Source organism: Macrobrachium nipponense, chromosome 39 (assembly GCF_015104395.2).
Source record: "Macrobrachium nipponense isolate FS-2020 chromosome 39, ASM1510439v2, whole genome shotgun sequence".
Lineage (NCBI taxonomy): Eukaryota > Metazoa > Arthropoda > Malacostraca > Decapoda > Palaemonidae > Macrobrachium > Macrobrachium nipponense.
The window spans coordinates 31008580-31021599 of record NC_061099.1 but is presented as its reverse complement, the minus strand read 5'-3'; the positions used below and the strand labels follow the sequence as shown (position 1 = coordinate 31021599).

Below are 13020 nucleotides of genomic sequence, written 5' to 3'. Positions count from 1 at the left end.
GTGAAAATGGGAGGAACTAACGATACATTTTTTGTTTTTCTTTTTTTTTTTTTGTGAGTTCAGCAGATAATTGCTTGGAGTCTACATGAGTCACAGATGTTACAGGTGTCACGGGAATAGTTAAGAGTGCCATTGATTTTTTCTTTCCCCTCTTTGGACGTTAGCCATCGCTGACGTAAGTTTTTTTTATCATGGGCGAATTTGAATTTATTTTTCTCTCCAGGTTGTGTGAATTTTTAATATCTCAAGTTCGTGACTTGGAGTCATTGTTCAGGAATGTGTTTATAATTTCAGCTGTTTGATGCTGCAGAGAGATTTATGGGAGATTTTTTTGCATTTTTGAATGTCTGCATAATGGCACTACATTTTTTTCTGGATATTTGTGTTCCGGAAATTGTTGGCTTCTTGCACAATTGTGTTTGTTGCAACTTTGCCAGAGATAGGAAACTTGGTTAAGTTTCTTTTGGCCTATGCTGTAGTGCATATGGGAAAGTCTTTGCTTAGACACTTTATATTTGGAGTGTTGTTATAATAAGTTATGACACACTGGTGATTTTTTCTAGAATTTCCTGGGCAATTTTATTTGCCAAGTTTTAGCCTTTCTCAGTGGTTATGCTAAACAGAGAGTTTATAGTTTTTGACTATAGCATTGAGTTATTTTACTGGAGATTTGGAGATATAATTGGAGATATAATATTTTGGTCCATGTGATTTTTTTTTTTTTTTTTTTGAGATATTCCACAGTTTAGGGCCCTATGGTGGTGAGTGTGAGCTATGTTTAGTTCAATTATTTTGCAGCCATTTTGTTGCAAATAGAAACGTTTATGAGGAGATATGGGGCAATATTTTTGAGTGTATCAGCTAGATGCCTTGAGTGCATTTTTTTTGGAGACTTGTTTTATTCCACATGTGATTATTGGTGAGATAGAGGGAATATGGTGATGTGGGGTTATTAGTTAAATGGAGGGAAATATTTTTATCACCAGAGTGGTGTTATTATTAATATGGTGATATATATATTAATTTATATATTATATTATATATTATATTTAGAATATAATAGAATTATAATAATAATTATATATTGATATATATAATATATATATATATATATATATATATATATATATATATATATATGTGGGTGGCATTAATCTTTGGGGGTGACTTTTTCTTTTTTTGTGGTTATGATTTTTGGAGTTGAATTTCTGGGGTTTTACGAGCCAAGAGAGGGGTTATGTGGTTCTTTTGGTTTCGTGACTAATTGGAGGCGAGTGGCATTACTGCATTGTGGTTCTATGGAGATGTCGCATTATTTTATATATCCACCAGTCGGTTATTTTTGGTGGCATATAATTGCTGCATTGTGAGTTTACCAGTTTACCGTAGTTTATATCCCCAATAGGTGATAATTTGTGTATATAATTGAGTAATATCATGTGAGAGTTATGTCTTTGAGACAGTTTTATAGCACCTTAGTCCTATCTTGGAGATAGTTTTGTGGAATGTGCTTATGTGGTGTCAGTATAGAACTTTTTTTTTTTTGAGAATCATGAGTTTCTGAAGTTGCAAGTCTGACTAGACATTTCTATACTGCAGTTCGAGCACCTGACGTGTCCAAAGGTGGATTTTTGCTGTTAATACTGTGACGAGTCCGGTTGCTGACTCTTTTCCTCTAGTGTTGATTACTCAGAGTTTTGCACTATTCTGAGAGATGCTGATTTTTGGCATTTCACGGAGATGTATCTACGTAAGGGGATTGTTTCCGGCCGTTTCCAATCGATGGAAAAGTTGCGATGGCAAAATTCCGTAACTATACATGTTGCATTCATGAGGGAGACGCGGGGTTATGTATATTATATACATTGTGTGATAGGGAAAGTTCAATTATTATTATTGTTATTATCTTTTTTTAATTTTATTTTTTCTTTTCCTACGAGATTTGTCGTATTTGGGGTTGAGCTTTAAATAGCATTTCTTTCTGGACGGGAGATATGATTTGTCGGGGTTTGTGAATTGCATGAAATGGGCGTTTGACATTGTCTCATTGAGATTAATTATATAAGCAGTCAAAGGGATTTTGCTGTTAGACATTGGAGAGATTTTACTGATTTTGTGGGTTGTTGAAATATCAGAGCTTGAGAGAACATTTTTCGGTGATAATTTTCGTTTTTTTTTTTTTTTTTTTTTTTTTCCGGGACTTTTTTTTTTTTTTCTTTCTTGGGGGGGGGGGGGGTGGGGGGGGGGGTGTGTGGAATTTGTTAGTTTGAAATGTGATGACAGAAGTCCGTGGGGTTTCTGTGAGTTCTGGAGAGTGTGTGTGTTGATGTGTGAACTTGGCGAGCTTCTTCTTTTTTTTTTTTTTTTTTTTTTTTTTTTTTTTTTTTTTTTATAATTAAGTTAGAGAACTTAGTTTTTTTTCCGGGGTTATGGTAATGATTTGTGATTTGGCGACCTTTTGGAGTTCCTTCACGAGTTGAAGTTAGAAATGAGTTCAGTGGTCTTATTAAATGGGGTTAATTGGGAAACATTCAGTTAGTATTTTTGGGAATTTTTTAGGTCATTATTTGACAGAAGTATGTCTGGGGTTAATTCTTTTTTGACCGATGACTTGACTGACATACTGAAACACACCATAAACATCGTTCCCCAACGCTAGCAAGACGCCCACCAGCCGTTGCAGAGATGTTGCTGATGTTTGCCCACATACGAGAGTTTCTACGAGTCTACGGGGTTCTACAGCTCTTCTGGAATATGACAGTCATTAGTTGTCTTCCACTGGGAGATGTTTCGCCTTGCTACAGCGTGTTTCGCGAGTCTGTGCTGTTGCTGTTGCAGACAAAGAGGGAGATTCGAAAATTCAAGATGGGGAAAAGTTTCTACACCCAATTGTTATTATAGCCCACATGCAGGAGATAATGTGTGATAGACATTACGTTGTGCTGCCGGGGACGTGCAGTTATTACTATATTATGTGTTTAATGAGCTGGCCAATGTGTTTTATATATATATATATATATATATATAAATAAGCTGTTTTATGTGACCTGTGGCTAGGCTGGGGCTAGCCATAATGGTGGCCGAGCTATCTGTAACATAAAGAGGGGGAATTTGTTATGATGTTTTAAATAATATATGATATGTATGAGACATTATTGTATGTCACATGCTTTGACATTCCTCAGAAATTGAGAATCATCGTTTTTAGCTTCCCATGGAGACAGAGAACATCCCAGCTTAGAAAATGCTGATATGCCTTTTTCTCGAGGTGGTATGATCAAGTCTGCTGGCTTAGCAAATCAGTGCCTTCGTCCTCTCGCCATGAGAGCTATGCAGAGGTGACTTTGAAACTGGTTAGGAGTGGTTTTGGGGCGTGAACGATGGGTGTGAGTTTGTGTGTACGTGTGAGCCTCTTTCATTCATAATAGCATGTAATTAGCCAGAGCCATAGACAGAGCTTGTTGCGGGAGTCAGGTGAAGCCATGGAGGCTTTTGCCTTTTGTGAAAGTGCTTGGAGATCCTAGGCTGTAATGGGTGAGTGTATTTATATCTATTTTAGCCAAAGTATGGCTGGATTGTATTTGAATATTTATTTCAGAGATAACCTGTTTTTATGTGATCTTTTGATTGTGTTCTTGGGCTTATGAGAGTGTTCTGTCTCCTAACAGGCAATTCTGGTAGGGGAACTATATTCTGGAGGAGAGTGGGATGGTGTTGACTAATTACTGTTTAAACTGTTAATTACCGAGGGTTATCTGAGTTATTTGAACTTTGAGTTAACATTCCATTTAATCATGCTGTTAAGAATCTGAGTTATTCAGTTAATACTTTGCTTTTAAATAAATGCATATTTTTGTAAATTCACGACTCTGATTTGATGACCTAATGAAATGGAGGGGAGGTATAACGAGAGAGAGAAAGAGAGAGAGAGCTGTTGCCAGTCGAGAGAGAGAAAGTGTTACCAGTTGTCTTCTGCTCTGGCTTCCGCTACCAAAAGAATAACGTGATACTTGTGTCTCCGTTATTATAGATATATATTATATCTATATATTATATTATATATATATATATATATATATAGATATAATAATATATAGTATATATATATATATATATATACATATATATATATATATATATATATATATATCCACATTACTCTTATTAGGTTCCAGATTCTTGAATTAACCAAGTATAGGCATTCGAAGACTGTTACTAATCCCTGCATTGACCTGACCGTTGATTGTCAGCCCCAGTCCTTCCCTGCAGTATGCCCAGTCCTTCGTTGTTTGGGAATTATCCCCTTGCTATTCACTCCCGTAGGAGTGTTAATGCCATCAAGGTACCTCAAACGGCACACTGTAGGCATTACGTAACGTTTTTTGCAACGTCCCTTCGACTCCTAGTTACAAACCCTTTCATTCCTGTTACTGTACTTACGTTCATGTTCTCTTTGTTTATTCTTACTTTCCACCGTCTCCTAACAATTGATTCATAGTGGAACTACGAGTTTTCCCTCCTGTTGCACCTTTCAAACCTTTTTACTGCTCAGTGAATTGACAGTGGGTTTCCAGAAATGTAGACCTGTACCACTAGAGGTGGTACCTATAGTGTCAGTTTTGGTTCCTTTTCCATGTGTTTTGAGGAGCCATCACTGCTTTTGATGCTCGCAGATCACTCACATGAAGGATTTGGTAGTAGCAGCCTTTGTAATTTCTGCAAGTGGTATTTAGGTAAGAGGAACTACTGATAAGTGATAAGAAAAGTGATGAATCTGAATTGAATAAAACTATGCGACTGAAATTGTCAAAGTATCCCATATGTTATTCAACACGTTTTCTCTAGTTCTTTACTGCACAAGTACCGGATACTATGGTAGTTCAATCTCTCTCTCTCTCTCTCTCTCTCTCTCTCTCTCTCTCTCTCTCTCTCTCTCATAGACTGTGCAACAGCAAGGGACTTTCTAGTGTTCCGTAGGGCACGCCCTGTTACGAAATATACCCTCGCAACTGGGCTTTTACTGATTCAGCCGATGGAGCTAGTAGGATGGATGGCCTATAGCACAGACTTCGATCCCCCAATCACAGGGCTGATGAAGATGGTAGCATAATTTCACACAATTTTATTACAAAAATAAACATCTCATGACTATTACAAAACAATCAATAATAGATTTCATCGGTGTTAAAAGGCTACACTTTCACTAAATCGACGGCTCAGTGGTCCAGCTGTCTTAATAACAACGACAAGAGTCAGGGCACGGTATATACAGAATGTCAACACTAACATGATGGATCACAACACATGCAATTTGACCGGCAACACGAGAGCTCAATAAAAACATGTCTAAGGGTGAGTTTACACTAGGCTTAATTCACCGCACGCTGCAATCGCTGCATACGTGAGACTCATCAGCAACTCCTCCCAAATTCTTGTTAGCCCCACCTACTGGACTGCTCATTAGGATAAGTTAGTGGTGTGGCGTGAGTCTTAATGAGCAGTCCAGGAGTTGGTGATGAGTCTTTACTTATGCAGCGTGCGGTGAAGCCTGGTGTAAACTCACCTTTACCTACACGGGTCTTGGAAGGGGAAGAACGTGCTTCTCATGCGGGAGGGGACGCTACGTGAAGGACCAGTTAGGCATTTTTCGAACTCGTGTTCCATTCAATCAATCATTAATGTGGCAGTCACAGTATAAATTGCACAACAAAACGAAATACGGGAAAAGTTCCCACGACTCTGTCGAATATCAGGTTCAAGGGGTACAGAAGTACATTACACACGAAAAGGAAAGACCATCGACCCTGCTGCCAGCTTGCTTCATCATTTCGTATTCGGGACACGACGGATTTAAGTCTAAAGAAAATGGTGCAGCTTTTTCATGTAGTAAGTAGTGAAGTGTTGTCTGGAAGACAAGAGTGTCACAAATTTGACATGAGAAGAGCCAAGTTATTGCTTGCGACCTTGTGAACGATTTTGCTTGCCCTTTCCCAAGCAGTGGCACCTTCGGTCATCGTTTCCTGGAGCTCTCGCAGCCACTCTTCCTTGTTGACTTCGATCTTTTCGGCTTCCTCAGCGACAGCTTGCAAGAAAGAATGGCCGTCTCCATTTAGTAAATGCATGATGCCTTGGGTATTGTGAATGCTGTTGGAGATGACTTCTATGATTTCTTGTTTTGACTGACGAGTCTTGGCTCGGGAAATCTCACTAAGCCTTTCAGTATGGAGGCAGATATGCCTGACCATCCTTGCTATGACCTTCCTGTTTTCTTTTAACAAAGAAAACAGATTGCATACAATTCATTTCCAGCTAGGGTCCTTAAGGTGGTTTTAATAAATTAAGTAGTATCCAGCCACGTATATACCTTTCCTAATAGTATAGTTGCTCGATGAAAGGAGTCTGGCTTGAAGTGCCTTCACTACACAACACCCCCATCGGGGGGTAGTGCCGTCAGTGCACCTTACTTAAGGTTCTTAGCAGCGTGCCTTCGGGCCCCAGCTGCAACCCCTTTCGTTCCTTTTACTGTACTTCCGTTCATATTCTATTTCTTCCATCTTACTTTCCACCCTCTCCTAACAATCGCTTCATAGTGTAACTTCGAGGTTTACCTCCTGTTACACTTATCAACCCTTTTATTGTCAGTTTCCATTTCAGTGCTGAATGGCCTCATAGGTCCCAGTGCTTGGCCTTTGGCCTAAATTCCATATGCAATTCAATTCAATTCGCTACACAACACTTGCATAGTCTCTAGAAGAAATGTGCCCTTTAGCTCTCTCTCTCTCTCGCTCTCTCTTTGTTTTATTCTCTTGCTCATAGAGTGTGACTGCAAGGGCCTCTCTGGTGCTCCGCAGGACGGGCCCTAATGCCATGGAGTGCAACTGAGGGTGTGGTTTTTGCCTCTGGCCGATAGTTTTGCTTTGCTTCACCGTCAGCATTTTCTCTCATATTCGGGAGTCTCACAGATATCTTGTGGTTTCCTTGAAGAAGGGAGGATGATGTCTATGAGTTTTTTTGCATGTTTACTGCAGGCTGTTGTTCGTTTATAATATTGGCCTCTGCTATTAATTCGAGTTTCCATAGAATCAAACAAAACCTTCTTTTAGTCCTCTTCTGAAGATGGAAAAAGAAACCCACGAGATTACTGGGTATAACTTGTTTACTTGTAAGTATTTACATAGTATTAATACTCGAGTACTTTCAGGCCCTAGCTGTGGCCCTTTCTCAAGAGATGTGTAGGTGGTCAGACTGGGTTAAAGGCCCAGCAGTCTGACCACCAACACATCTCTTGAGAAAGGGTCACAGCTAGGGTATGAAAGTACTCGAGTGTTAGTAAAGACTGTAAATACTTATGAGTGAACAAGTTATACTCGGTAATGTTATGGGTTTAATTTTCCATTTCCAAAGAATATTATGGTGTTTATTAAGAAGTAAAAAGGAACATTTAGAGAGATTGGATAGCTACAAAATGGGTGTAGCTTGGAGCCGAAGGGACTCTGTAGACACCCTATAGTATTGCCTACAGTGCACCGCGTGAGGTCATCTAAAGTCACTAACCCCCTGCCTGCACACGCAGAGACGAGAACGTGTTTCGTTATGGATATAAAAGCCACTATACAGGTTCTCATTCTTTATTTACATGAGTATATACAAGACATATTAAAATATGTTTCTCAGACTTGTCAAGAGTGTATCTTGAACCAGATGAAATATCCTTAGCTTACAAATACCTACTTTATATAATACATATGATAACTAGATAGAGGCTCTTTTCTTGAAATTAAATTCAAATATTAACTGTGCTCTTTGAGGTAACTAAGCAGTTATATGTGATTTGAAAAGCGTTGGTTTGAGAATGCATAAGACATACAAGTGTAATGGGTCGCTACCTTACACAGTTTTTGTCACGTACGTTAGCATCACAGCAGCATCAATGTCAGTCTACATTTTTGTTTCTTTTGCAATAATGGGAAGATGCTGATTGCTCTCACTCACACACATGCACACAATATTTATACAGTCGTTTGCTTCATCTGTGCTATTTTGAGAAATCCAACGATTTACAGTGTAACAATATCAGTTACTCAGATGCCTCGCGGCAGTGTATGACACTCTCCTGTGTATCCCCTTCTCACATTGCATCAAGCATGCATAGTTTTAGGAAACAACACTGGCCTTTAGATTTCAGACATTTAAATCCGAGATGCAAATTCCTGAAATGTATACCAGTATTGCACCAGTCCTGTTTTTTTTTTTTTTTTTTTTTTTTTTTTTTTTTTTTTTTTTTTTGGCCATGCCCCTAGATTAGGTTAGGTTAGGTAGGTTATGTTAGGTTGGGTTAGGTTAGTTCAAAGAAGTACCTAACCAGTAACTTGGGTGTGGGAAACATAATGAGATTATTTTCAAGAAGATTATAAGGATAGTTTTTAAGTTATGCCGTCCTGCTTTTTTTAGGGAATGTCCTAGTACTTGGTTACAGTTTGGGAATATGCATTTGGGATTTGAAGCTGGCTGTTCGACACCTTCATCTCTCCTTATGGAAGCAGCTTTTTCATGCAGTAAGTAGTGAAGTGTCGTCTGGACTTAACATGAGAAAAGCCAAGTTATTGCTTGCGACCCTGCGGACGATTTTGCTCGCTCTTTCCCAAGCAGTGGTGCTTTCGGTCATCGTTTCCTGGAGCTCTCGCAGCCACTCTTCCTTGTTGACTTCGATCTTTTCGGCTTCCTCAGCGACAGCTTGCAAGAAAGAATGGCCGTCTTCATTGAGTAAATGCACGATGCCTTGGGTATTGTGAATGCTGTTGGAGATGACTTCTTCTATGACTTCTTTGGATGATTGACGGGTCTTGGCTCGGGAAATCTCACTAAGCCTTTCAGTATGGAGGCAGATATGCTTGACCATCCTTGCTATGACCTCCCTTATAACTTTTTCCTCCGCTTTCATGTGAGCGAGCACTCTCTGTATGTTCTCTTCCAGATTCCCCGACTTCCCGATCTTGGCTTCCATGTCCCTACCAGTCACATTTCTCATTACTACAGATTCTTTGATGATTTCCTTTTCCTTTTTGTGAGCCCAGCTGTGGCAGTTGCAAACTGGGCATGTAGACGCTTTTTGTGGACATGGAATCCACACGTGGCAGATGATGACACATGTCTTATTACACTTTTTGCAGTTGTGAGCGTGTGGTAAAAAATGGTACCACCTGAGTGGTGCTCCCGATCCCGTAGTCAGAGGAACGCGTGTCTTTTTTATGGTGGTTTCTCTGCCTATCCAAGCTCTGTTTTCCCTCACGCTCATGTTGTAATCCCTGAGCATATTTGCATTCTTTCTTCCAATAGCAATCTCCGTCAAAGCCGATTTAATGTTTTTGGTCAGATTCCTTTTAGACTGTTCCAAATAAGCCTTCTCTTTCAGTGCATCCCTCGTTAGTGTCAGACTCACTGATGGCATCATCGATAGGGTCTGGAAGAAGTTTGCATGTTCCTTCTTCTGACTGTCCCATCTTAGTGCTCTCATGTCGATGTCTGACTTCTCAGCAATGTTACCATAAAGGTCAGTTTCGCCCACTTTATTCGGCTCGTAGAGAATCCCGTTATCAAAATTGAATTCACTCTCTGTTTCGATATTCCATTTATCACGGAAAATATTCTTGATGTTGGAGTTCTTATCAACAGCAAAGGTTTTCAGAATCTGCGTGATGTTCTTTGTGTCCTCTCCAAATAGCTTCATGCAGCTCTCAATTATTTTGCCAAAATACCCGAGACCCCTGTTGAGGTTGGCTTTCACAACAAAGGCCAGACAAGTGAGGTCAAGAATGCCAAATTTCTCTTCCTTCAGAAACACAGTCATTTGGTGCATGATCTCCTGCTGTTTAGTGCATCCCCTTGTGTCGTTCAGTCCTGGAGTGTCAATGATCATGATATTGTGATCATACGGCATAAAAGCCTCTGCGTAGAAGAGGTATCCTGTGATGTTCTCGGTCTGACTCTCGTAGGGTTCCTTCCCTTCACAGTTGTCCTCCTCAGCGAACAGTTTCATACGGTATCCATCCTGAAATTTCACTCCGAAGAAATGGTTGCAAAATGAATTGATTAAAGTGGTTTTTCCAGCTCCTGTTTCCCCAATGAGAAGGACAGTCTTGGTAGGAAGGTTGTTCTTCTGGCCGATGTGGAAGATCTTGATCCTGTTCTGCTCATCACTGATATAAACTCTCTTCTGTGGCATGTATATCACTAGGCCGCAGTGCTTGCCGAGGCTCTCACAGTCTTGGAGCGGCGTCCTTGACATCCTGTTTGAGTCACGCTGTGAACCTGGAAGAGTTGGACACAGTTAATTCACATTCTGTTTATTTTTGTCATATGAAGGCCAGTAAATTTGAAATTCAGCTTATTTATACTCATGAATTTAGCTCGCATGTAGAGATTATACGCTTGACAAATGTCAGAACTATTCCTCGATCACTACTGGAAAGTATGACGTTGGATGAGGTGCAGCTTTTATTCGGAAGTGGAAGTAGCATTAATATGTAAATGACTGTTATAGAAAGACCTTTTGGATTGTGTTTAACATAATCCACTACAGAATGACAGAAGCTACAAGGAGTCTATTGGAGTTTATTTCTTGGGTCCTACATCGTTTCGTACCCATAGGCGTCTTCATTCATTAGGGAGCTTCCACACCACAGTCGAATATATCATAAACACCCAGCAATATCACAAACAGGTAAAAGAAGTCAGCAACCAGTGGATAATGAACCTTTGGTAGATGTATGAAGCACTGGTTAGAACTGGTTAAGTTGCTGACTTATATTGCAGTGTCTATGTGCCATAAGTTACCGAAGTTTCACTGTATAGTGCATGTACCCTTAGAATAACAAGTTAAGCTAAAAGTCGTTGTACTAAATGCAGGAGTTCTATGCTCAGAATTCACTTTAGAGGATGTTGTTGTATAATTACTTCTTTTTTTCTCATCATTATTGTTATTCGTGCCATCATCTCCCTTGATATAGATCATCATACAGACAATACTTGGCTTTCTGGCATTATGAAATAAGTGTTGAATATTTATCTATACAGTTTGAAGACTCAAAGGTTACAGCAGGTATACATGTTGTAAGCAGTAGGTATTTATAATGAAGATGCCTTTTTACACGTAATTGTTGACTTGCATAGCAACCTTGATAATAGATTGAGCCCAAATTTATTCAAATCCAGCCTTTGGTTTTGTTGACCATCTTGACAACTCAGGCATAAACACCACTGAGAGTTAGACATTCAAGTCAACAAACTGTCTTCATGGTTGCTGTTGATAGTTTAGTGAGGTTGGACCTATGATATCTAATCCAGTGAAGTGTTCTTGAATCTTTGCTATAGTAGATTCACATCACTGGTGCATCTGATGTCTAGGCCAGTCCCTTACGACGCTCCTGATTGGTTGTTGATAAACCAATCGCAGGGCTGAAAACTCTCAGTCTCTCTCGAGAGTTCACATAGGCAGGATGTATGTTGGAATATACATCCTGCCTATAAGAACTCTCGAGAGAGACTAAGGAGAGTTTCCAGCCTTGTCATTGGCTTATCAACAGCCAATCAGGAGCGTCGTAAGGCACTTGCCTAGACATCAAATGCACGGCTGATGTGAATCTACTATAGTGACATGACTGTCTGTAAAGTTTGTCAGAGCAGTGTGTCGATGCTGATGAAATTGTTGCTGCAGTTATGTGGTTTTCTGAGACGGGATATCAAATTGTTGTAGTGAGTAAAGAAAGTATGAAAGCAAAAGAAAGACCATTAATCGCCCATATTTCATGCTATGCTCTCACTCCATGGCCTGAGGTGTGTGGAGGCTGACAACAAATTGATTGCCCATCTCAAAAACCACATAACTGCAGCAACAGTTTCATCAGCATCGTCACAATGCTCTGACACTTTTTAGACAAACTGTCATGTTGCTTTGCTTCCATGTAATTTTCACAATTGTCCCAGTTATTCGACTAGGAAAGATGACATTTTAGAATTAATTTTGCGTATTTTTTTTTCTTATGTCATACATCGACATACATCAGCAAACCAATGTCGACTGTTTGTCTGGATTTTGGTATGCCTTCCTTGGAGAGGAAAAGCTAAATCTGTGATAGACTTTGATTCCATTTCTTAGTGGGAACTGGGGTTGGAATTCATTACAGTCTCCTTAAGTTCAAGAAACTGAAAAGCCGAAAATAACCATAAATATTTTAGAGCAAATATTGCCACGTTCGATTGGATGAAGCAGGAAGAGCTATAAATGCTTCCAAAGTTAAAAGAAATAATTTAACATTGATTTGGATTCCATGAAGACTAAGACAGTATTTCCAGGATAGGGATTTGGCTTATGTATAGGCCTAACTTCTCAGGCACTGTGGATAAGTAGGGATAACTTCTAACATGTAGGCTTAGTGGTGAATTGTAAAGTTGCAGTCAAATTACGGCTTTACATATGCTTATTCATTGGAAAAGCATTGTGCAGTCTCAGTATTATAGAGTACGCCAGGTTAAAACTAACAAATTTAGCCAAAAACTAAATTTCACTTATGAGAGTTTATGGGCTCTCGCAATTGTTTTAGAGCTATGTCTTTTGCACAGTTTCGAGCGCCTCAGTGGCGTGATCGGTATGGTCTTGCCCTACCACCTCGGTGGCTGCGAGTTCGATTATCGGGCATCCATTGAGGTGTTAGAGATATGTATTTCTGGTGATAGAAGTTCACTCTCGACGTAGTTCGGAAGTCACGTATAAAGCCGTTGGTCCCGCTGCCGAATAACCACTGGTTCCATGCAACGTAACAACACTATACAAAAAAAAAAAAACTTGCACAATTTCGCATCGTTCCTGCAGAGCATACGATCTAACAACAACACACGTCAAGAACACAAAAGTATGAATTATTTTTTCGAAGAATTAAGTTTAGCACGTTTTCCACTCCTAGAAGACGATGTAATGAATACAGGCTTCATGTAAGGCAATTTTTATAAGTTTAGTTGTAAATT

The 13020-nt window shown here is 39.5% G+C and overlaps 2 protein-coding genes across 2 annotated transcripts in view; one reads left to right on the top strand and one right to left on the bottom strand.

Moving 5' to 3' along the window:
• The window catches only part of LOC135210254 (dehydrogenase/reductase SDR family member on chromosome X homolog), a 310210-nt gene that overhangs the window by 169585 nt on the left and 127605 nt on the right, over positions 1-13020 (top strand). The window lies entirely within an intron of this gene.
• The window catches only part of LOC135210250 (uncharacterized), a 6019-nt gene continuing 611 nt past the window's right edge, over positions 7613-13020 (bottom strand). Inside the window, exon 2 of the mRNA XM_064243098.1 lies at positions 7613-10308. Coding sequence (XP_064099168.1) covers positions 8549-10308 — 1760 coding nt within the window. The 3' untranslated portion in view covers positions 7613-8548. The remainder of the gene's footprint in view (positions 10309-13020) is intronic.